We start from the raw sequence: 26,496 nt of genomic DNA on the forward strand, positions 1-26,496 counted from the left end.
TCAGTGAAAGGTCTTTTCAAAAACCTTGGCATCCAAATATATCCTTAAAATACTTAGTTTTAACAGTTTTGGTTTTGTCTTTCCAGTTGGAAGTAGACACTCAACAATTCATTTTAGTAAAGGTTATTTTGCAGTGCAAACAGTTATACAAGTGAGAGAAAATAATCTTCCTTGGGTGCCTTCCTCATTCAGCATTTCAGTCACCAGATTTAGCAAATATCTTTCTGGGTTGTCTCTGAAGCTGGAAGAGTCCCATTTGCCTATTACTATTAAAATGTCCTCGATACTGACTACGCCTCCCCAGCTTTTTTGAGGATACATCAGATTTCAACTTTTTGGCCTCCTGGACAAATCTCCATGAGAGGATGTTTCAGAGCCACTGGAAATCTCATACTGAAAACTCACTTAGCTCTTGTGAAATTGTTCTCTTGGGGCTGGTACATGCTTGGTAGTTTGACTTTAGTTCCAGTTACCCATCTGCCTAGACAGTTAAAACCCATTGCAGATGCCAAAATTGTCTGCAGTGGAAATGAACCTGTCTAAAATGTGTTTTCCTTCTAAGAACTTGGTTGTTGAAATGCTCCTTGTTTTTCCCTGTCCTGTCTCCTTCCAAATGCTACCTTTCACATCTAAACTGAAAATAGAGTCATAATGTATTTTCTCCTGATTCTAGATTTTGGGGGAAGGGAAGAGGAATTAGAAATATGAACTCATCCTCTTCTACTCTTTTGTCTTAGTGATTTGGAAATCTGTAATTCTATAGCATGTTTTTTCAATCTCAGCACTATTGACATTTTGGACCAAATCATTCTCTTTGTTATGGGAGGTATGTGCATTGTGGGTTGGTTAGCACCATCAGCAAGCCTGGCTTTTACACATTAGATGCCAAGCAGGCTCCTAGTTTGTGATAATATCTTCAGATGTTGCCAAATGTCCCCCAGAGGGTAGAGTCCTTCTTAGTTGAGAATCATTGATTTAGGGTTAATAGATATAGTGTGTGTGGGGGGGTGCCTGGGTCGTTCAGTTGGTCAAGTGTCCAACCTTGATTTTGCCTCAGGCCATGATCTCACAGTTAGCAAGTTCCAGCCCCGCATCAGACTCTGTGCTGGCACTTGCTTGGAATTCTCCCTCCCTCTCTCTCTGCTCCTCCCCTGCTCATTCATTATCTCTCCCTCCCTCCCGTGCTCTCTCTCTCTCTTTCTCAAAATAAATAAATAAACTTAAAAAAGATAAAGTGTATGATGGTCAGCATCATGTTCTGAACCTATTTATTCTCATGTGTGTGGAGGAACGTAATCCTGGCTTTTATAGTCACATTTTGCCTCTTCACTCAGTTACCAGGAATAAAAAATGTTTCATACTTAGGAGCTATTTCTTTGGTTGAATACTTTATAAACACTTTTACGAATAAATTCAAGCTTAATATAGTACCATATTCCTTTAGAAAATATTTCTAAAAGTTTGATGAAGACATGAAAGAGACTGAAAATGGTTTTTCCATTGAGCCCATATTTTCATGTTTTATGCAAGAAAATAATATTCTTTTGAAGGTTCTGAACACTAAAATACAGGCTCTCATTTAAACATCTAAAGAGTTGGAGCCTTGAATGTTTTCTACTGTCAGAAAGAAAATAAACCAGGTTATTTCTTTTCTATGACTTCTAGGATAACATCTTTTTACCACACTCCCTTTGAAATAAAACCTTCATTGCAACTTCCCTCATGACAAGTGAAGAAAATTCTTGTCATGCAAGTATATTACAAAAGACAGCATCAGAAACTTAACCAAAGCTTGCATGTCCAGATTGGAGAGAGTGAAAAGCATGGGTAGAAGACGCACATGTCTTGTAGAACCTTCTGATCCAATCCAAGAGCTACCATGTGCTTACATGAAAACCGTACTAATAGGTTCATAAAATAATCACATGCAAACAAAGGTGGGTGTAGCAAAATGAGAAGCAACCTGGGACCTTCTAGTGCTCAGTTCCTTTGTCCATTCATTCATTTAACCCCCCAGCCATTCACTCATTCACTTATTCACTCATTCATTCCAGATCTATTTAGTGAGCACCTACTCTGTGACAGATACCAAACTAGGTCATCCATATAGAAAGATGACTGAAGCAGCCCCTACCCTGGAGCAAGATAGAGTCAGAAGTCAAATGGAAGACAACAGTTGGGGGAACACTGAGTGATGAGTGCTAAGATAGCAGGAGGCTGTGAGGAAGGAGGGAGCCCTGAGGCAGGGCAAGGATGACTAAGCCTACAAAGCTTCACAGAAGAGGAGGCTGGCCTGGGGCTTAGTGCTGGAGTTGACCTGATGAAGATAGGGTGGTGAATGTTTTCAGCAGAGGGATAGCCAGGACCAAGGCCTAGAAGCATGAGAGCGCACAGCCTTTGGAGGAGGGTAGAGGTTGTGTGGAGCTGAAGCATAGCATCCTTTGGAATGGCAGGTGGAGACGGCACCCAAAAGATGGGTCAGGGGGACACTGTGAGGGGCGCTAGCGGAGCTGCTAAGGAGTTTGCACTTAGTCCTGTGAACACAGGGAACCACTGACAATTTTGAAGCATGGGGATTTTAATCAAATTTGTTTTCTAAAAGGGATCATTCTGGTGATAGTGTAGACGAGGAATTAAACATTGGTTCTGGAGACCGCTTGGCACGCTGTTGCACGCTGGAGAGAAATGGTAAGGGTCTTCGCCCAGACCACCTTAGGGACCTGACGATTACAGACTTGGGGCAGGTCTTGTTTATCTCTCTAAGGGGTAGTTTCTAAGGCAGTGTCAAAGTAACATTGACAAGAATACTATTTGTTAAATTCATACAAGTGCTAGGGGCTGTGTTATAGCTGAGAAAAGTGAGACTCTAGAGGAGGGTAAGGAAACTGCCCACAGTCACACCGTTGGCAAGTGCCAGTGCCAGCTGGGCTCCAGGTGCGTCTGCTGTGGCAGACCCCCGTGTCGTGAGGTCGCCTCTCAGGGGAGCCTGCTGCTCGGGGGGTGTCTGAAGTTCCTTTTATTTTTATAGTTTTTGAAGTTTCTTTTAGATGCAAGATTCTTTAAGTGCAGATTGAACTGTTTTGATGTAGTAAATATATTAGTAATCACATTTGGATAGATTTAGTTAGGTAAATCCTGAGGTAGCCTGTCCAGTTAGAAGAGATAATGACTCATTAAACAGCCCAGACTATCTGAAAACGAAGAAGGGTACATTTCAGCTGGATGTTGAAGGTGTCCTAAGAGATAGTTTCCATGTAACGATTAGTGAGCGTTCTCCACCTCGTGTGTCTGGATTAACCACAAGAACGTTTGTTTTATGTCTTTTCCGTGCTTGGTGCTGTTTCAAGGACTTAGCTCTCAGAAAATGATAGAATGAATAAAACTGAAGAATTTTAAAAACCAGATTTTTTTCAGGTTTTAATTTTAATTTCAGTGTAGGTAATGTACAGTGTTATATTAGTTTCAGGCATACAATATAGTGACTCAGCAGTTCTGTGCATTATTCAGTGCCCATCATGAGAAGTGTACTCTTTATCACCCATCTGACCCATGTCCCACCCTCATTCCCTCTGGTAAGCATCAGGGTGTTCTCTGTAGTTAACAGTCTGGTTTTTTTTTGGGGGGGGGTTTATCTCTTTTTTTTCCCCTTTATTTGTTTGTTTTGTTTGTCAAATTCAACAAATGAGTGAGATCATATGGTAGCTGGCTTTCTCTGATTTATTTCACTTAGTGTTATACTCTCTAGATCCATCCATGTTGTTGCAAATGGCAAGATTTCATTCTTTTTAATGGCTGAATAATATTCCATAACACACACACACACACGCGCACGTATGCATGCACGCACGCATGCACACACACCATCCCACATCATCTCTATCCATTTATCCACTGATGGACACTTGGGCTCGTTCCATAATTTAGCTATTGTAAATAATGCTGCTATAAACATGGAGTTGCATGTATCCCTTTGAATTAGTGTGTTTGTATTTTTTGGGTAAATACTTAGTAGTATGGTTACTGCATTGTAGGATAGTTCTATTTTTAACTTTTTAAAAAATGTCTGTTTATTTTTGAGAGAGAGAGAGAGAGTGGGGGAGGGACAGAGAGAGAGGGAGATAGAGGATTTGAAGCAGGTTCTGTACTGAGAGCAGAGAGCTGGTGTGAAGCGTGAACTCATGACCATGAGCTCATCACCTAAGCCAAAACCAAGAGTTGGACACTTAATTGATTGAGCCACCCAGGTGCCCCTATTTTTAACATTTTGAGGAACCTCTATACTTTTACACAGTGGCTGCACCAGTTTGCATTCCCACCAACAGTGCTCGAGGATTCTCCTGCCAACACTTGTTATCTCTTGTTTTTTATTTTAGCCATTCTGACCATTGTGAGGTAATATCTCATCATAGTTAGCATCTTTTCATGTGTCTGCTGGTCATTTGTATCTCTTTTTTTTTTTTTTTAGAAATGTCTATTTATGTCTTCTACCCATTTTTTTAAATTGGATTATTTGTTTTTCGGGTGTTGAGTTGTATCAGTTCTTTATTTTATATATTACACCTTTATCATCAAATACATCATTTGCAAATATCTTATCCCGTGCAGTAGGTTGCCTTTTAGAGTTTTTGTTTTGTTTTGTTCCTTACTTAAATATAGTTGTATTTATTTTCCACAATGTACTCCAACACTGGTTTTCTTACAAACTCTCTACAGGATGTTTTTTAAGCAAATTCTTCACACTGTGTCTTGACTATGTTCTTATGGAATTTCAGGAAAATAGTTTTGTGTGCTTTGATAGCTTAATTTGTACTAAAGGGATGACAGATGGTCACATGCAGTCCATGTGGGATTCTAACATGATGTTTAGGCAATTTTCTGACATGAGCCATCCATCCCTTTGATGCTGAAAGTAATGCATCTGTTGAAAAAAGTGATCTTAGATTTGGATTACTGCTCTCTGCCTCTTCCAGTTTTTCTGTGTTATCTTCCCATATAATGTGGCCTCTTCTGACTCTAGGATTAGATACCAAAATGTTCTTTGAAGCTTAGAAAAGTCTGGTTTTCCTGGCAGATTTCCCCATAATTCTGTCAGTATATTCATTATTTACATAATAGCCAACTCTAATAAAGTCTTGCTCAATAGGTGCATGTAACTAGCACAACTGTTATACCCACTGCATCTCAGAATGAGTCTCGGATTAGGTGCCTCAGCCGGAAACACAAACACATGCCGTCCTGCAGGAGCAGGGCCCACTGAGACAGAGCCTAAAACTTAATCATATTCTTCACTTTCTGCAGAGCCCACATAGAAATTAAAATTTTCAATTCCAAGACTTCAGACAGGTCCTCAATGCACTTGAAGGAGTTCTCGAACTGGACTGGGTTGTAGGAAGAAGGATTATCCAACACTACCACATTGTTCACATGAACCTTTGAAAAAACAAACAATGGGAGCGAATGGTTTCTGTGGCACTGTAAGGTCCAGTGTGCGTCTTCCCGAGACAGCGCGGACGCTGCCCTCCCAGCATCTGCCCCGTGCTGTGCAGCACTGACTTGAGAAACTTTTTTCCTCTGTCTATTTATACCCCAGCACTCCGCAGTGTTTTGTAGCTTTCCTATTTTACTAAACTACAGCCCTCAATGGGCTGCACCCAAGCTTTGACCCTCTTCCTCCAGCCAGGGTCTCACTGGGGAGCAAGATGGAATCCCACTCCCCAATGCACTCAGAAACCTTCACTGCAGCTCCACCTGCTGGTGTGGATTAGGAATGGTTGCCTTTTAGTTTTATTGATTTCCTTGGCTGTGCAGAAGCTTTTTTTAAAATGTAGTCCTAATAGTTTATTTTTATTTTTATTTTCCTTGCCTCAGGAGACATATCTAAAAAAATGCTGCTAGGATTAATGTCAAAGAAATGACTGCCTGTGCTCTCTTCTAGGATTTTTATGCTTTCAGGTTTCACATTTAGGTCTTTAATCCATTTTGAGTTTATTCTTGGTGTAAAGTGGTCCAGTTTCATTCTTTTGCATGTAGCGGTCCAGTTTTCCCAGTACCATGTACTGAAGACTTTCTTTTTCCATTTTATATTCTTGCCCCTTTGTCATAGATTTATTAATTCATTATATAAGTATGGGTTTATTTCTGGGCTCTATCCTGTTCCACTGATATGTGTGTACAGTTTTAAATGATATTGTTTTATTAATTTCTCTTTCTGCTGCTCCATTATTAGCGTATATAAATGAAACATTTCTGTATGTCAATTTTGTATCCTATGACTTCACTATATTTATTCATTAGTTCTAGTAGTTTTTCAATGGAGTCTTTAGGGTTTTCTATATGTAGTATCAGGTCATCTGCAAATAATGAAAATTTTACTTCTTCCTTTCTGATTTGGATGCCTTTTATTTCATTTTCTTGTCTGATTCCTATGGCTACGACTTCTAATCTATGTTGAATAAAAGTAATGAGAGTAGACATCTTTATGTTGTTTCTGATCTAGAGGAAAAGCTAGTGTGATGTCAGCTGTGAGTTTTTCATAGATGGGCTTTGTTAGGCTGAGGTGTGTTCCCTCTAAACCTGCTTTGGTGAGAGTTGGAGGTCGTACTTTGTCAAATGCTTTCCTGCTCTATTGAAATGATCATATGGTTTTTATACTTTCTGTTGTTAATGTGATATATATCACACTGATTGATTTGCAAATATTGAACCATCCTTGCATCCTTGGAATAAGTCATCTGATTGTGGTGAATGATTTTTTTTAAAATATATTGTTAGATTTGGTTTGCCAATAGTTTGCTAAGGATTTTTGCATCTTTGTTCATCAGGGATATTGGCTTGTAGTTCTCTTTTTTAGTGGTATTTTTGTCTGGTTTTGGTATCAGGGTAATGCTGGCCTCATTGAATGTATTTGGAAGCTTTCCTTCCTCTTATATTTTTTGAAATAGTTTAAGGAGAATGGGTATTAAGTGTTTGGTAGTGTTCACCTATGAATCCATCTGGTCATGTACTTTCATTTTTTGATAGTTTTTGATTACCAGTTCAAATTTGTTGCCTGTAGTTGGTCTGTTCAGGTTTTCTATTTCTTCGTGGTTCAGTTTTAGAAGACTATATTTCTAAAAATGTATCCATTTCTTCTAGGTTATCCATTTCGTTGGCGTATAATTTTTCAAAGTATTTTCTTATGATCGTTTGTATTTCTCTGGTGTCAGTTACTTCTCTCTCATTTTTTATTTTATTTATTTTGGTCCACTTTTTTTTCTTCGTGAGTTGGCTAAGGGTTTGTTAATTTTGTTTATCTTTTCAAAGAACCAGCTCTTGATTTCATTGAAATTTTTTAAATTGTTTGTTTTTGTTTTATAGATTTTGGGTCATTTGTTTCTGCTCTCATCTTTATTATATTCTTTCTTCTACTCATCTTGGGCTTTGTTTGTTCTTTTTATTTCCTAGTTCCTTTAGGTGTAAGGTTAGATTGTTTTTTGGGGCTTTTTCATGTTTCTTGAGGTAGGCCTATATCACTACATGCTTCCCTCTTAGAAATGCTTTCATTGAGTCCAAAAGATTTTGGACCACTGTATTTTCATTTGCATTTGTCTCCATTTTTTAAAAAATTTCTTCTTTGATTGCTTCATTGACCCATTGGGTGTTTAGTATCATATTGTTTAGTCTTCATGTGTTTCTGTTTTTTCTAGTTTTTTTTCCTTGGGACTTATTTCTAGTTTCATGCCACGGTGATTAGAAAAGATGCATCATATGATTTTGATTTTCTTACATTTATTGAAGCTTGTTTTCTGTCCAATATGTGATCTCATCTAGAGAATATTCCATATGCATTGAAAAGAAAATGTATTCTGTTGTTTTTGCATGGAATGCCCTGTATGTATCTGTTATGTCTATCTGGCCCAATGTTTTATTCAAATACATTGTTATATTATTGATCTTCTATTCAAATGAACTATCCATTGATGTGAATAGAGTGTTAAAGTCCCCTGCTCTTACTGGGTTACCATCAGTTTCTCTCTTGAAGTCCATTAATATTTGCTTTTGTATTTAGGTACTCCAGTGTTGGGTGTGTCGGATTGATCCCCTTATTGTTTTGTAATGCCCTTCTTTGGTTCTTGTTATAATCTTTGCTTTAAAGTCTATTTTGTCTGATATAAGGATTTCTACCTTGTTTTGTTTTGTTTTCTGCTCCCATTTGCATGATGGATGTTTTTTCATCCCTTGACAGTGGTTTAATTCTTAGTTCAGTTATCAAACTTTGGCATAATGTTTAGGATCAAATCCATGGAAGGGCATCTTGGGAGTGACCTAGAAGTTCATAATGAACTTAATAGGGTTACTTTCCTAAGCTCTGCTTTCTTGGAGATCTCTCTACTATTTTTGGGTTTGCTGTAGCTTCTCCCCACCCCACCCCCGCCTCCAGTTCTTTAGCTAGAAAAGTGGGGCTTTATTTGCCCTGTCCTGCTACACACTTTCTGCAGTGACACTTGTGTCCATACCCAAGCAATAGATATTTATTTATATTTTCCTCTTGGAACCACAGCTTTTCTAGCTGGAGAAAAAAATTCCAACCCCTCAATGTTGTGGTGCTTTGAGCCCCTTGCTGCTCCTCCTTTCTCCTCAAGCCTGAAGTTGAGGACTTCTGCCTGGGTTCACTCTACCTGTGCCAAAGTCCATTTCCGGGTTCTCCTTCAGGTTGATGAATCAGATGGGAAAAAAATGGTAAAGTCCCGATTGGTTAGATCTACATAAAAATTCTGTTCTTCCTGAATTCATGAACATCTCTCCATTTATTGAGATCTTATTTAATTTTTTTCAGTAATGTTTTGTACATTCTACATGCAGGAGTCTCCCATTATCCATAGTTTTGCTTCCTGTGGTTTCAGTTACCTGAGATCAACCTCAATCCAGAAGCAGATGACTCTCCTTCTTACTGTTGTCAGAAGGTGACTGTGGCCTAATGCTATGTCACAGTGCCTTCACCTTTCACCCCACATTATCTCATCATTTAGGCATTTTACCATCTATCACTGCAAGAAGGGGGAAACAGTACAATAAGATATTTTGAGAGAGGGAGAGACCACATTCACATAACTTTTATTACAGTTTTTTGCACAGTTTTACTTACTTTTTATTACAGTTTTATCGCAGTGGTACAATTGCATTATTGTATTGGTATTATTGTTAATCTCTTACTGTCCCTAATTTATAAATTAAACTTTTCATTGGCATGTGTGTATGGGAGAAAACGTTGCTTATCTAATGAACTTTGCTTATCTAATGGTTGCTTACTGAAGATCCTGACATAGTGATGCTTGTGAGTCATAACTCACATGGCTGCTTTTTCCTCACCAGTGAGACCATTGTTTACACTTTGTTTAAAGCATGAATACTAGTCTTTTACCTTTTAATGCGTTATTCCCAAACTGAGGGCTCCTTTAGAACTATCTTAAGATCCTCCAAAGCATCTAGTAGAATGTTCTGCATACAGGGGACACAAATGCTTGTAGATTAAATAGAGAATGATAAAGACTTAATTCCAGGGTATAACAATACAAGTGGCTCCCAAACAGAATTTCTCTGAGTTTATAATTAATGTGCACATCAAAATATTGCAAGAATATATGTTATTGGGTATCTCTCACCTATAGTGAATAATGCACAGCAACGTACATTTTTACCTAAAACAGACCACTTTTTAATTCATTTTAGATCTTTTGCTAGCAACTGCTGCATTTTTGTTTCTCTGTTTGGACATGGGCTACCTCTATGCTCCTTTCCTATACTAAATTAAGTATGTAAGTCTTTATATTGCACACACCCTACCATTTGTCAGTTTTCTTATTTGTCTTATGCAGTGTGTATTTCCTTTAGGTACTTCATCTTTGGACCTTTATTTTTCATTGACTGAATGAAATAGAGCATAAAAAGATTTTTAAAATCTCTTTAGCTCCTTATAACCCTGTTGTTTTCACATGCTCAGAGGACTCTCTGGCAAGGCAGAATTCCAGCCTATATTCTATAAGGCTTTAATCCTTACACGATCTGTTCCTGCTCTTCAGGGTCTAGCATTTCAGCAGATAAAGTTTCCTTATTGTACTTTTTTTAATGTTTTTCCTCATCATAGTTTAGTTACATCACATACAGATTTAACTCAGAAACTGACTTCAGATCTAACCCCCAAGGGAAAAAAATGACTGTACTGTTCTCTTAGCTGCCTGTGGCTCTGCTAAAGATAAGAGCCCAGGGATCCAGTTTTACACTGGAAAAAAATGTCATCTATCAGCAAACCTGCCTTCTTCCTGCTCAGAAAGCCCTAGGGTCCTATGAGCATTGTTCCTTGGTATAGAAAGTTGGTGTTCGTGTTTATCAGTTAGGATACTCTTGGCTTGGATTAACAGAATGGTCAAGTAAAAGTGGCTTACCCAGTAAGGATTTATTTGTCTTATTTAATGAGAAATCCAAAGTTAAGCAGTCCTAAAGTTGGTGAAATGGTCTAGTGATTTCAGAGTTCTGGTTTTACCTTTAGAATTTCAATATGGCTATATCTGTCTAAGCATTGTATTCCCAAACAACATCTGTTGTACAGCTACATTTCCACGCACGTGTGTGTGTGTGTGTGTGTGTGTGTGTGTGTGTGTAAGAAAGAGAGAAGATCAAAGAGGAAAAGCTTTCCCATTAAACCCATGTGTGCCTTCTCATTTGTCTCATTGTCCTGAACTGCATCACATTGTGCTCTGGCGGCACAGGACACTGGGGAAGCAAGTCTAATATATTCCCACTGGATAATGTGGGAGATAGACTCTGAAGAAAGAAGGTGGAAAATGGCTGTTGGCTGAACAGTCACCAGTATCTGCATATGTGTATATATTTTCATGTGTAAGAGAGAAATCAGATGGATTTTTTTAATGGCTCAAGGCTGTTGCTCTAGGTGAAGTTACATGTGAACTCACAGCAGAGTTCTTAATGACCTGTCACAGTGGAGGAGGAGGATGGTGGCATTTGGGCTAAAATTCCCTTTGCTTCCAATAGCACAATCAGAACTTGATATTTTGTCTTTTGATTGGTGCATTTAGGCTGTTTACATTCAGAGTGATTATTAAAAGATGAATTTAGTGCCATTGTGTTACCTATAAAACTGGTGTTTCTGGTGATGTTCTCTATTCCTTTCTAGTCTGTTGTTTTGGTATTTCTCACTCAAAGAGCCTCCTTTAATATTTCTTGCAGGGCTGGTTTAGTGGTCATGAAGTCCTTTAGTTTTTGTTTGTCTGGGAAACTCTTTGTCTCGGTTTCCATTCCGAATGACAGCCTTGCCAGATAAAGAATTCTTGGCTGCATATTTTTCCCATTCAGCACATTGACTATTTCCTGCCACTCCCCTCTGGCCTGCCAGGTTTCTGTGGACAGATCTGCTGTGAACATAGTCTGTCTTCCCTTGTAAGTTAAAGACTTATTTCCCTTGCTGTTTTCAGGATTGTTTCCTTGTCTGTGCATTTTGTGACTTTGACTATGATATATCTATGATATATCAACTATGATAGTTGACTTTTGTTGAAATTAATGGGCGTTTCCTGTGCTTCTCGGATTTCAATGTCTGCATCCTTTTTCAGCTATTATTTGCTCAGATAAACCTTCTGCCCCCTTTTCTCTCTATTCTTCTGCGAATTCTATGATATGCTTGTTACTATGTTTTAAGAACTCACTGAGTGCCCTAAGTCTACCTTCATTTTACTTTTTAAAAATCTTGCCTTTGTGCTTTCAGGTTGAGTCCAGAAATCTTCCTGAAACGCCCGGTGGTTGAAGGAAATCGTTGGAGGTTGGACTGCATTCTGAAACGAAAAGCAGTACGTATTCCAAAACTTTGTTGATGTAATTTTTTAAATGTTTATTGTCTCAGAAAGGTCTTTTCTTTTTCAAAGCCCTTCATATATAAATATAGCTTTTTTTTTTTAGAGTTCAACAAAAAGTGGAAAACTTGTGGCTTTCAAGTTTATTTGGTTTTGTTTTTTCCTGTTACTCTGGACTACATAAATATTTTAGCCTAATTCAGAGCATTGATTATATTAGGAACTCTAAGTTTTGATTTTAATCAGTTATGGGCAGTTAATTTTATCAGCAAAAAAAATTGTAATAAGATTTTATCACTGAATAATAAAGGGTGAAATGAAATGTAGCATTTTGTTTTTTATTCATTATTCTGACATTTGATCAAATGACAAAGTCATTAGGAGAATAATTTCATTCAGTTGGGGCCAAGATAATGTAGAATATCAAAAAGAAGGACAGTAAGAATTGGTATTGCTTTGAGTCCAGTTTTGGGACTATTCATGGTAAAAATGTGAAGTTGTCTTCTCTCCAGTTGACTGTTAGATTTCAGGTGAGGAGTGAGTATATTCTTTCTGGTATAAAAAGTAAAGAACTGAAACAGTATAGGCTCATTAATGAGTAATTTCCATTCATATTTCTGATGAATGTTTTTATATAGTTGGCTCTCAACCAAGTTAAATTAGAATAGATCTGGATTTATTATTAATCAGGTCCAAATTAGGAAGTGCTAGCTTTTTTTTTTACTATTACTTGAAATTGTCTTAATCTTTTTATTCTATTATTTTCTAAATGTTTATTTGTTTTTATTATTTTTGAGAGACAGAGTATGAGTGAGGCAAAGGCAGAGAGAGAGTGAGACACAGAATTTAAAGCAGGCTCCTGGCTCTTAGCTGTCAGCACAGAGCCCAATGCAAGGCTTGAACTCAAGAACTGTGACATCATGACCTGAGCCGAAGTTGGATGCTTCTGGCTGAGGCCCCTGACGTGCCCCTTTATTATTCTATCATTAAACATTCTAGCATAATTTGTAGATCCTGGGTAATTAGAGGTAGAATTTTTCTGTTTCTTATAGTTGTGACTCATTTCTTCTTTTCCATTTTCCACATCCCCCTATTGCTTTCCCCATTTACCCATCTCCCTTCTTTCAGTGCCTTCCCCCACCACCCCCATCATACCTTTAAGATTTCTGAAGATATCCATAGATATAGTCAGACCTCACTAGTATTGATGGGAAAAGAAGTTGATAAGCTTTATTTCAGACCTATGTTCTGCCTACAGCATTATTTTCATGGCTAGTCTAATTCATTGCCTCAACCGAATTTCATTCACAAAATTGGAAATCCTGTCTTCAAAGGCATTATTTGCATGTTCATTAAGTAATTCGGCATAAAGTTACTGAGTGTCTCCTATGAGCCAAGTACTACACTAATTACTAAAGACACCATGTATGTGAGTAGGACTCTCTCCCTGCCCCTGGAGGGCTTGCTGAAGGACTAACGTCCTGGGTTTAGTCCTAGCCTTATCAAATTGCCTTCTATGTATTGAAAGGGCTGCAACTTTCTCCATGTTTCTCTTCATGAAATAGAATCATTCCGATCTCTCAAGATTCCATTTTAGTTAAGTTGTTCCAGTCTTGCCTAGCAATTGTCAACCATCCTAGTAAATACTCTCTTCATACTATGTATCCAGTACTTTACTGTTGGATAAATATGTATTTGTTGAGTGCCTACGATGTGCAGGGTACATGGCTTATCATATGGGGAGGTACATAAATAAAAGACATGATTACTGACCTGAAAAAGCTGAAAACTCTGTCTACACAAGAGTCAGCTGGCTCTTGAATCTCAGGGCTGAGATTCAAAGGCAAGAGGGAGACAATTGGGTAGCGCTAGTGGAGAAATTCCCTCACAATAAGAGGAATTTAGGGCATTTAGGATGGGCAAAAAAAAGTAAATGAAAGGAAGAAGTTTCTAGGTGTAGAAAATGTAGTGAGGAAACATTCTGGAGGCAGGACTTCCCAAGGCTTTGTCAGTCACAATAAAGTGACAAGGCTAATTAGACCTGAGGGTTAGCTTAAGTAGAATGGGGGGTCAGCCCGGAAACACAGTTGCAGCCAGATGTCCCAGCTTGTGAGCCAAGTCGGTGGTTTGGACTTTATGGAAGAAAGTAGGGAGCCACTGGAGAAGGGAGTCAGGGGGAGGAGCAATGATCCGATTAAAATAGTGAGTTAGGAACGTGAATCTGGCAATGGGAGGAAGTGGGGAGAACTCGGGTTCAATGAGCCAAATTCTTTTTTTTATTATTATTAATTAAATATTTATTACCAAGTTGGTTTCCATATAACACCCAGTGCTCTTCCCCACAAATGCCCCTCTGTGTGACCAACACCCCCCATCCCCTTCCCGCCTCCCTCTTCAGCCCTCAGTTTGTTTTCAGTATTCAGGAGTCTCTCATGATTTCCCTCACTCCCTCTCCCTAACTCTTCCCCCCCACCTTTCCGCTTGCCATGGTCCCCTGTTAGGTTTCTCCTGTTAGACCTATGAGTGAAAACATATGGTATCTGTCTTTCTCTGCCTGAGTTATTGCGCTTAGCATGACTCCCTCTAGTTCCATCCACTTTGCTACAAATGGCCAGATTTCATTCTTTCTCATTGCCATGTAGTATTCCATTGTATATATGTATACACCACATCTTCTTGATCCATTCTTCAGTTGGTGGACATTTAGGCTCTTTCCATGATTTGTCAATGAACCAAATTCTTGCTGACTTGAGTGTGAGATGCCTACAGGACATTTGAATAAATTCTAGAAAGCTCGTAAATGCCTGAGCAGGGCCTAGAAAAAAGATTTAATGATCCTGCAGGCCTGACCCTCCATGTTGTGTTGGATCTCATGTGTTTGTTTTCCCCTCAGGCTTCTGTCTAGTTTACTTTTCTATCACTGACAAGGGCTTTCTTTGCCTTTATGGCCCATGAACACTGGTGAGGTCCTAGGTGACCACCATGGCCAAGTAAATACTATTGCCTGATAATGGTGCTTCATGTCAATTGAAATTTCTAAATTGCACATAATGATTTTTAAAATTTCCTAAAGGATAGGGGGTACCTGGGTGGCTCAGTTGGTTGAGTGTCCTACTTGATTTCAGCTCAGGTCATGATCCCAGTGTCATAAGATCAAGTCCTAAATCAGTTTTTGGAGCTGAGCATGGAGCCTGCTTGGAGATGCCTAAGTTAAGCAGTCTTGAGGCAGGGAACAAACTTGGCTGTGTTTAGAAAATATTTTGACCATAGTACTTTGAATAATCAAAGAAAAAAATTGACTCAAAAAAGTCTCTTTGATTTCAACTAAGTAAAATTTTTATTTATATTTTGTATATGTAAAGCTCCTAAAAATTCCTACTGCGTATACTCTTATGTCTGCTCTACTCGATTCAAAACTAATTAGAAAAAAGGACAGACTTTCAACTTTTGAAACTCCAGTTTTACAAAATTTTTCTGTGTTTATAGTGTGACGTGTATTCTGTTAACCTTTGGGTTACGTGACTTCCGCAGAGATAAGAAACATGACGTTGCATAATCCCCTCCAAGCCATTCAGTTTTCTACTTGGCCTATTACTACTTTTCTTCCTCCTCTCTAAACAAAAAGTAATTTCCCCTAGGGTCATGAAAAGGCATTGGTAAAACATTGGATGCTTCAGTTCTTAAATTACAGTATTAACATCACTCCTTTTTTTTTTCTTATTTGGCTTTCGTTTTGCACAAGTATTTCTCACATTTTGTGTAAGTCTGTACTATAATGACCTAGCAAATGCCTTCATTGTCAAGAAACATTTTTCCTTTGCCCTTTGTAGTTCGAGTTTATGATAGTGTTGTAGTACCTTGACTAAAAGAAGAGGAATTTATTGCTTTATGATCACAGAAATCTTGTCACTAATTAACTGTTCATTGTGATACAGATGTAAGTAAATAATTGTAAACCAGATTACCTAAAATGAACTATTTTCTTCAATTCCTTCCTTATTAGTCTTTTGTATATAAGCCAAAAAGACTTAAAAGTCTCTACCCAATTTTCTTTAGAGTTAATTTATTTCAATGAGAAAATAGAAAATATAGAAGAAATGTCAGGTATTAATAAATGGAGGATAATAATATAATCCATTAGTGGTAACATCTCTATTATTTCAAAAATCCATTAGTTATGCAGGTCAGTAGAAAACTGTTAAGAATCAGGCCAGGCTCTAAATTGCAACTACTGTCCTTCAAGACGAGCAATGTCATAACCCAAAGAAGCAAAATTTTATTCATTTAAAATAAATGAATCGTGATGAAAGACGTCAGGCATAATGTTTAACAATTTGTGTTGCAATTTTGGGTTTAAAACTTTATACTATATCTTTCAATGGGAGGCTGTTTTATGTAACTGTTATTCGGTACTGAATCCTAAAATACCCAAATAGCTGAATATATATGAACAGTAGAAGGAAAAACTAATGTGCTAGTTTGCATTTAGAGCTCTCCACCAGTGGTTCATTACAGAGCACTCAGCGGCCGAACTATTAGAAATTAATCTGTTCATTTCTTGCCTACACTTTCACTTCCTCATTTATTTTCTCTGGTCTGTCCTTATGCACTTGGTTGCAATAATAGTTGAATAATTATAATTACTAATAAGCAGTTGAAACCATACTTACTAATTACTAACACTATAATTATTAATAAGCAGCTGAAAGTCAGCTGTTAACCAGAGAAATAAGATGACCTGTATATTTTTATCCTATTTTTTTTCAGAGTCAGAATGCATTTTATAGTACTTAAATTTATTTTTTTAATTTAAATTTTAGTTAACATAGTGTGCAATATTGGCTTCAGGAGTAGAATGTAGGGCTTCAGCACTGACATACAGCAGCCAGTGCTCATGTCTGCAGGTGCCCTCCTTAATGCCCAAGTTCCTTAATGCAGCTCAGAACGTGTATTTATAGTGTGATCCTCCACAAATGTATGCACTCTTCATACATTACACCAAGAAATATAGAGCTAGTACTTTGAAAAAATTCAAATGCTTATTTATTTGAGAGAGAGAGAAAGAAAGATAGAATGCAAGCATGGGAGGGGCAGAGGGAGACAAAGACCCAGAATCCAAAGCAGGCTCCAGGTTCTGGGCTGTCAGTCCAGAGCCTGACGTGGGGGTCAAACTTACAATCCATAAGATCATGACCTGAGCCAAAGCTTAACCAACTGAGCCACTCAGGCACCCCTAGAGTATTAGTATTTTGAAGGGACGTGTTCTTATAAGAATTTAGGGGCCAAAACATGCTTTGTAATATTGGCAGGCCAATATTGGGAGACTATATACATATTTGGTGCACACCAAGATTTTGTACCCTGCAACTTAAAGATGTTAGCTCCTATGTTACTTCACACTTTTATGGTGTTGTAAAAATAACCAATTCTTATAAATTAGTTGCATTCAACCCAGTTGGCTTCTTAAATTAATGGCTCAAATTTCCATCATGAAGTATGCCTTATTACCATGGATTATTAACTTAAATTGTAACTATATTACTCTTTGTGACTATAGTTTATTAGATATGCCAGCACCTCCAATGCTTTATAAAGTACTGTACCATGTACGAGCACTTGCCTTTTATTGCTAGGATTTTAAATGCCTAAGTGTAGATACATTATCCAGTATGTATGCAGTATGTTTCAGAATGGCTTCAGAGCTGCTGGATGTAGAGAATGCAAATTCAAATGTTGCAAACTGCACAGTGGTACTGAGGATGTAAACCTAAAAATTAAAAAGATCATATAAAAGTGGGAGTAAATAAAAGTTTCCTGGAGGAATATATTCTTTATTAAAATTATTTTATGTTTTTAATTTTTGAGAGAGAGAGAGAGAGACAGCATGAACAGGGGATGGACAGAGAGAGACAGGGAGACACAGGATCTGAAGACAGTCTCCAGGCTCTGAGCTAGCCGTCAGCACAGAGCCCAATGCGGGGCTCAAACCCACAAACCATGAGATCATGACCTGAGCTAAAGTCGGACACTTAACCAACTGAGCCACCCAGGCGCCCCAGGAGGAATATATTCTTAACTATATGTTGGTGAGGGGACTGTAGGGACAGAGAGAAGAGGAAGGACATTCAGGTGAGGGGCAATTTAGCTAAATGCTTATCACTCTACAAAATTAGAGGAGAAAATACTATTTTTTTTAACTACCAGCTGTTAGACATTGTCTTCTTTTTTAAGAATATTGCATTTATTTATTTATTACTATAAAGTTTATATGTTTATTTTTGAGAGAGAGAGAGAGCATGAGAGAGGGAGGGGCGAGAGAGAGAGGGTGACACAGAATCTGAAGCAGGCTCCAGGCTTTGAGCTGTCAGTACAGAGCCCAATACAGGGCTCGAACTATGAACCAGGAGATCATGACCTGAGCCAAAGCTGGACACTTAACCGACGGAGCCACCCAGGTGCCCGTATTTTTTTCTTTTTACGTTTTTAATGTTTATTTATTTTTGAGAGAAAGATAGACCATGAGCAGGGGAGGGGCAGAGAGAGGGGGAGACACAAAATTTAAAGCAGGCTTCAAGCTCTCAGCTGTCAGCACAGAGCCTGACGCGGGGCTCAAACTCGTGAGTTGCAAGATCATGACCTGAGCCAAAGTTGGACACTGAACCAACTGAACCACCCACACACCCTGACATTGTCTTTTTGATAGTTAATATTAATAAAAATACTTACATAGCATGTTCAAGTGTATCAGGCACCTTTGATTTAATTTGACCTTCACAGTGGACTTGTCTTCTTTTAAGTCCAAGGTCTAAAGTTGAATCGATGTTAATTTTGTGCTGCTAAAACTCAGGGATTTTTGAACATTAGAGAAACTTGCAAAGAAGTCATTTCACAAATAGACATTAATGGTGTGATCATGGGTTACAAATGTGAATCACTATATTCATCTTTGAAGATAAAGAAATGTTTTTTCACATAAATAAATTTTAATAAAGAAAAATTCTGTTAATATACTCCAGAAACATTTAAGGGATATTTAATGTGATTTACTGCCATCAGAGTTTTTTGTCACTGTTATTTTAACTAATTGAAGTGTAATCAAAACAGACCCAAAACCCTAATCCTGTAACATGAATCAAGCCAACACTTCCCGTAATGTTGTGTGTTTGAAAATGTTCACAGTCATAAGACCGTCAGACACTTTTAGCTGGTAAGGTTACCATTTCAGCCTTTCCAAATATTGACACTGTCTCTTGGTTTGACAAGTCCCAAGAGTGGAAAGGAGATAAATTTTTCTTATCTTTGTGTCTTAATATATACTTATGTTTCACCTTCTTGGGTTGCATTTGTCATTAAATATCTTATTATCCTTGTTTATAGAAGAAACTTTATAATACACAGGAAGGGAAAAGAAAAGAAAAGCATAGCCTACTTCCAGAAATTCTCATTCCTCCTTGTGTTTTCTCTTGTGACAGCAAGAGGGTGTGAGAATCTTTATAATGCTCTACAAAGAGGTGGAGCTGGCTCTTGGAATCAACAGCGAATACAGCAAGAGGACGTTAATGCGTCTACACCCCAACATAAAGGTAATAGGGTCATCCGTCTGAATAGCCTTTCTTCTGTATTATTCTGTACTTTTTCAGATGTGCTTTGCTTTGAGCAGTGGTAATTTGTAGAACTCCCTAATGTACATTTTGAATAAATAGCATTGGATCCTTCTCAGAAATAAAATTAAATACTTTGTTATACTTCTGATAGTGATGGAGTCAGCAGAGTTCACATTTCTGTTTTTCTTAGCCTGATAATTTGGCCAAGAACACTCCTTCTAGAATTGTTTTAATACTCAGGAGCTCTGTCAAGTGCCTGTGGTCCTCATTAAGATTATCCTGGAATGTCTTAGATGCAGTCTCCCCGTGACGTCCCTTGAATGCTCGTAGCAACAGAGAGCTCATCTAGGACTTAAGAAGCTTTTTCTTAATAGTGTGTTATATAAAAAAAGAATTAAAATAAATAAACACAATAAGAACTTAAAAAAAAAGCAATTTAATATTTACCAAAGACTTAAAGCTTGTCAAGAATTGTTGCCAAGTCATTGAGATACATCAAGACATGAATTAATAAATCTTCAGCAGGCTTACAGTATATAACAATTATGTGTTTTTACTTGGCTAAAAAAAGATGTTCCATGTAAACAGTGATCAAAAGAGAGGAGTGGCTATACTAGTAACAGATAATATTATAACATAAAAAGTTTATAATAGGCAAGGATGGACATTATATATCATTAAAAATTTTAATGCAGCAAAAATATACAGTAATCATAAACATGTACATACCTAATAATGACCATCCAAATATATAAAGGAAACACTGACAGAATTGAAGGACCAAACAGACAATTGTACAATAATAGTTGTGCACTTCAGTATCCCAGTCTCAATAATGATTTGTATATACATACACTGGAGTATATTTCAGTCTTAAAAAGAAAGGAAATTCTGATGTATGCTAAAACATAGGTGAGCCTAGAACACCTTATTCTAGGTGAAATAAGCCAATCACAAAAGGCAAATATTGTATGATTCTATTTATGTAAGATACTTAGAGTAGTCAAGTTCATAGAGCTGTAGAATGGTGTTTGCCAGGGGTTACAGGAAGGAGGGAATGGGAAGTCATTGTTCCTTGGATATAGTGTTTCAGTTTTGCAAAATGAAGAGTTCTAGAGCTACATAATGGTGATCATTGAGTAATATGAATGTATGTAATGCCATTGAACTGTTCATTTAAAAATGGTCAAAATGGTAAATTTTTGGTTATGTGTATTTTACTACAAACAAAAAATGTAGGTACTAAGAACTTTGGTAGTCTCCAGAGTTTTTGGAATGCTTTACTTAAAGATATACAAAAATAGGATAGGTCAGTCTGGGATCATTTAAAGAGATTTCTCTTTAGGGGCTCATGGGTGGCTCAGTCAGTTAAGCATCTGACTTCAGCTCAGGTCATGATCTCACAGTCCATGAATTTGAGCCCCATGTCAGTCTCTGTACTGACAACTCAGAGCCTGGAGCCTGCTTCAGATTCTGTGCCTTTCTTTCTCTCTGCCCCACCCCCACTCACACTCTGTCTCTCTATGTCTCTCAAAATATACATGAATATTAAAAAGTTTATTTTTAATTTTTTAAATTTTTGTTTATTTTTGAGAGAGATAGAGAGAGGGAGAGAGAGAGGGAGAGAGAGCACACACAAGCCCGGAAGAGGTAGAGAGAGAGAGAGAGAGAGAGAGAGAGATGTAGACAGAGAATCTGAGCAGGCTTCAGGCTCTGAGCTATCAGCACAGAGCCCGAAGTGGGGCTTGAACTCATAAGCCATGAAATCTTGACCTGAACCAAAGTCAGATGCTCAACTGAGACACCCAGGCACCCCCAAAATGTTTTTAAAAACTGAAGAGAATTCTCTTTGAAAGCAGGAGAATAATAACTTCTCAAAATACTTTTCAAATCAAGAGCTGCCAAAGTATGTCTGTCCCTGTATCCATATGCTTGCAATTTCAACTCAGTGGCTGCCAAAAAAATCAATGGACCTATTAAAAATTTTTCTCAGAGATAGATGTTGGTTGAACATTTTTAGAGGTTTTTTTGTTTTGTTTTGTTTTTAAAATAAGATCAGGTATAACATAAGACTTTGAGGTGGAAAAAAGGAATCAGCTATTACATTGAACTGACTTTTACTGAACTATGTGGCCAAATTTCTAGTGAAATGGCAGCTGCCTCCAAATGTGGTGTGGGGCAGGGCTGGTGGGGAGGCTTAAAAAAGTAACCAAGAGTGTTCCTCTGGCAAAAACTAAGAGTGAAATTAGAAGTTTGGTGTATACAGAGCACATTCCAGTATTTGAATTATAGAAAATGCTATTTAGGAGATAAAACAGATCTATTTTATTATAACATGAGGAGCTTTTTAAAAAGTGCATTCACTATATGTGGGTTTTCCTTTTCCCTCCAAGGTGATGAGACACCCAGATCATGTATCATCCAGCGTATATCTGTGGGCTCATCATGAGAAAATTGTTGTCATCGACCAGTCAGTGGCCTTTGTGGGTGGGATTGACCTGGCCTATGGAAGGTGGGATGACAATGAACACAGACTCACGGACGTGGGCAGCGTGAAGCGTGTCACTGCAGGACCATCACTGACTTCCTTAACAGTAAGTAAATCTCACTTTATGGAACTGCATAGAAGGGACATGCTTTGTAAGTGTTAATAGCATGACTGACTGATTGGCTGCCTGAGGGGTAGCATATTCCTGGATGGACAGACCTGGTTTCAAAGACCACCTAACATGTCTGTAACTTTGCATTTCTTAATCTCTTCCTTATAAGAGAAAACAAATCCAATAAAGCATTTGCTAGCTCATAATTAACTTCTGTTTTCCATTTCAACAAAAAAAATTCATTTCCTATTTAGAAAACAAAAGTTCATAAACAAAAACGTGCATCAGTTAAGCTTTAAGTTAAATAAGCAATCTTACTATAAGTACCTGCCAAGGATTTTTAAATCTTTCTACTTAAAGACATGCAGAAATAGGAGGGGTCAGTCTGGAGTCATGGAGGGACTTCTCTTTGAAAGTAGGAGGTTAATAACTTCTCAAAGTACCTTAAAAATCAAGAGCTGCCAAAATACCCAGAGGCCCATATCCATAAACAGTGCCTAGTGGTTCAACTCTGATAGTTGCCAAAATATCATTACATTTATTATAATTTTTGATGGGCTCCATCTTATCTTGCTGCTGGATATGCTGGTGACTTTTCTGGAAAACATAACATTTAGTGAATAAGTGGCAAGAAAAATGGTTGACAGAAAAAGCAATCTTTAATAATGTTTATCACAGGTAGAAATTCAGTAGTTCAACAGTGAATATAATTCAGGTACTTGTATTTGAGATAAAAAAGGTTAATTGGTAATGAAATTTCAAGAAATTGGTCTACTGCAGGGGCATCTACAATGGAAGGCCTGGTATTCCTTTGCCAGTATGTATGTATCTCACAAGAATCCTCCACGGCCCTGTGGCTGACCTCACACATAGTTGTGTGTCTATCAGACCATCATGTGTGAACTTGACTCTTCAGCTCAAATAGAATTAAAGGGTCATGTTGCAGCACATCTTATGTGGTTTCTTTTTTTAAAAATAATTTTCTCAGGCTGAAACAGCAAAGTCCGTGGAATCCTTGAGCCTTAAAGATAAAAATAAGCCTAGTAACACGCAGCCCACCCTGAAGAGCACTGATGATATGGATTCAAAATCGAAAGGAATAGGAAAATCCAGAAAGTTCTCGAAATTTAGCCTCTACAGACATCTCCACAGGCACCACCTGCACAACGCAGACAGCATCAGCAGCATTGACAGCGCCTCCAGTAAGTCTTCGTCTTTGCTAGAGTTTATCCTGACGATGTTCTGTTCTTTCATGGCCAGACACTGTTTACCAGTTTCTAGATCTGTCTTTCTGTAATGGACTAATAGGAGGAATGCTGAAAGGTGGCTCTATCACCTTATCGGATATCATGCCATTTTGTGGCTTTGTTTTCCTCATTTTAGAACAAATTTATTGCTTTATTCACCCAAGTGGTCATTACAACCACAGTTCATACTTCTGATGGTAGCAGGATATCTAAGCATTTCTAAAACAATGCCCAGTTATAAAGAAAAACAGAAAAGTATTAAGTGTCCTTAACTTCTGGTAGAAGAGATTTCCTTTCTCTTCCTATCCAGAGATATATGAAGTTTTATCTTCAAACCTTAGATTTTCCGAATCTTGTAAATTTACTATTCTTTTCAAATTTGTCTTAAAGCTGTATGGTTTTCTGTTGCACAGAATGTGTGACTGGTTTTATAGCCTTGCCTAGTTTTAAAAATGATTGAGCCTGCTTTTCAGTGTAGAAAATTTGATATATATCTCTTTTTTGTTAAAAAAAAAGAACTCTCAACTTTCTCCAGGTTATTGTAATCACTGTAGAAGTCGTCAGAATTTAATCCATGGTTTAAAACCCCACCTGAAACTCTTTCGCTCTTCCAGTAAGTCTGAGCAGGGGCTCACTAGACCTAACGTTGGTAAGTGATGTGTGAATCTGCAGAATGTCCTCAGGCTTTAGCTTTCGCTGCATGAGTACAGTGAGTGTGTTTCTGGATTGGCTTTCTGTTTGCACAGTTTTCACGCCACATGTATTATTTGAAATTGTTATCTGATAAGCTTTTATAAGAACTAGGTATTTGAATAAATAGGGCCTAAAATGTGGTGGTGGGGATGAAGAGGAATTTGGCAACAGGGCATGTAAAGGGACGAGTAATGTTCATAATGGATGGCAACCATAGTAAAATCATAAGCTGGGGTTTATTATGTGTGCAGACTGCCTGTTACTGTCCTAAGCACTGGTGGTGCTCGGTGGTAATAGTGCTACAGACTTACTCCCTTTTTCAGATGAGGAAACTCAGGGTTAGAGATGAAAAGTAACTTGCACAATGATGTTCCTTCCAGCTTATCAGCCTTCCAGAGCTCATAATTCAGATGTGTGATTTAGCAGAAATGCAGATTACTGCATCATGAGATTTGGGCTGGATTCCAAGGCCATGGTTCTAGGGTACTAGTTAGAAGATTTAGGTGGTGCCCAGCTACCATGGCTGGATATGGGTCACTCACTTGTGGACCCTGGTGTTTCTCAGGGGCTCCGAGGGGGTATACCAAGTAGGTGGCCCTTGGACATTCCCACCTCTGTTGGTACTTGCTTCAACCAGGAAAATCCTGCTTACATATAGATATAGAAGTTCCATGTGAATTTGTGTTGAAGATTTAAAAAAAAGCAAGGTTCTGCTGCTAATAATGAAAGGAGTTTAAAGTACACAGCTCTACTTTTAAATTACATAATGATTTATACATCTTGTCTCATAGGACTTGAAACCTGAATTAAGCAAGAGTAACTCTTCATGAGAAATCTGAGACTGAATATTTGCTTGAGTTAATAACTTCCTTTCCTGAGGCTATAAACTGGGTGAGCTTCTTAGTTCAAGTCAGTTTCACTTGAATGCAAAAGACCACGATGATCTGAGCTCCTAGTGAACCTTATTGGTGGTGTACAGAAATTAGTATGGAGCCTACGTGCACAGTCACTATGGGTTCATTAGAAAATGCACTAAAAGGAGGATCCAAATAGGGCTCTGTTCTGAGAGCAAAGAGCTCAATGCCAGGCTCCATCTCACAAACCTTGAGATCGTGACCTGAGCTGAAGTCAGACGCTTAACTGACTAAGCCACCCAGGCGCCTGGTAGATGTTATATCTTAAGGCAAATATATGGGAAATGCCAAAAGTGTTTATTTCAGCACATCAGACATAGATGTAGGATGAGGTAAATGCATAGAGGTCTACCATTTCTTATTCAAAATTATAGGGGTCAGATGTGCTTCAGAAAGTAGAAGATTCCAGATTTTAGAAAGGTAATCTAATACCTAAACTCTATATTATGTTATACTGCTTGCAGGGTCCAAGAAACACCCTGTAAACAGATCATTTATATTTGTGCAACACCAGGTAGGATAAATAAAGATTATAATCTCTTGTCAGTTCAGGTCAGATTTTCCTTACACATAAGCTGTGAGAAAACCTTTGAATTTTCAGAGCTTTTGGGTTTTGGAATTAGGTTTAAGGGTTAGCAAGTTTTGTCTCTAGATTGGATTGGTGGGATAGATCTGTACCTGTATATGGAAGGCTTTGAAGGTCAGGCCACGACATTGAACTTCATCTATTAAATGTCGGAGAATCCCTGGGGCTGAGAGGTAGGGATGGGATTTAGAGAAGATGGTGGTGGTGGGGTGGAGGGTTAAGGGTGATGTTTTACTGAGTTACACTAGAGACACAGAGAGTCTGACTAGCTTGTCCCAGGAACAAAGTGAATGGGAGAGACCTTTTCTCAAGGAAGAATCAGCAGAATTTCAATAGGTTGGAAGTGGCGATCAGAGGTAGGTGGAGAAGAGAGTGAAGAAAAGAAAGGAGCCAAACTTGATCCTGAGGTTTGAGCTTGAGTAACTATGAACAGAAAGCAGAAATTACAAGGAAGACTTGATTTTGTGGGAATAAAAATGATTCTAGTGTTAAACACATGGATTTAAGGGATGGGGGACAAGTGGGTAGAGAAGATTAAGGGAGACATTGGAAGGGGCTGTAGGTCTGAGAGCCAAAGGAGACGTGGAGCTTGAGCAGCACATTTAAGAGAAGGTTAGGGAGAACTTTGTGAAGGAGGAGGGACTAGGAAAGAAGATCAAGAAAGGGGGTTGGAGTAATGGTGTAGGAGATGCAGCCTTGGCAGCCAAGAGAAAGAAGAGAGGAAGAGGCAAAGCAGGAAGCAATGGGTGAAGGGCAGGAAGACACCCTTTCCATGAACTTCACAGCCAGTGGCTGGGCCACTTATGGATGAGGATTGCAGAAAACTGGCAAGAAAACCTACACCAAAGACAAGGAAGGTGCAATTATGAAATCAACTGGGAGCCAAATACGGACTGAGGAGGACCCCTAAGGTCAGCGATCCTGATGTAAAAACCTCTCTTCCTGCTCGTGCACTTTTGAGAAGTAGTCGCAGCAACTATGAGTCCTTGGCTCTCTGGCCTTAATATTT

General features: G+C 38.2%; 1 protein-coding gene and 1 pseudogene across 5 annotated transcripts in view; one reads left to right on the plus strand and one right to left on the minus strand.

Moving 5' to 3' along the window:
• PLD1 (phospholipase D1) overlaps window positions 1-26,496 on the plus strand; it is a 170,006-nt gene that overhangs the window by 70,038 nt on the left and 73,472 nt on the right. For 3 of the 5 annotated variants that reach the window (XM_029939878.1, XM_029939877.1, XM_029939873.1), the window contains exons 12-16: window positions 11,759-11,840; window positions 19,316-19,426; window positions 21,841-22,041; window positions 23,036-23,249; window positions 23,830-23,943. In XM_029939878.1, the coding sequence (XP_029795738.1) occupies window positions 11,759-11,840; window positions 19,316-19,426; window positions 21,841-22,041; window positions 23,036-23,249; window positions 23,830-23,943 (722 nt within the window). The remainder of the gene's footprint in view (window positions 1-11,758; window positions 11,841-19,315; window positions 19,427-21,840; window positions 22,042-23,035; window positions 23,250-23,829; window positions 23,944-26,496) is intronic. The other 2 variants (XM_029939874.1, XM_029939875.1) reach the window with 2 other exon arrangements.
• LOC115292499 lies at window positions 4,800-9,360 on the minus strand (annotated as a pseudogene).

The sequence above is a fragment of the Suricata suricatta genome, chromosome 5 (genome assembly GCF_006229205.1).
Source record: "Suricata suricatta isolate VVHF042 chromosome 5, meerkat_22Aug2017_6uvM2_HiC, whole genome shotgun sequence".
NCBI classification, from domain to species: Eukaryota; Metazoa; Chordata; class Mammalia; order Carnivora; family Herpestidae; genus Suricata; species Suricata suricatta.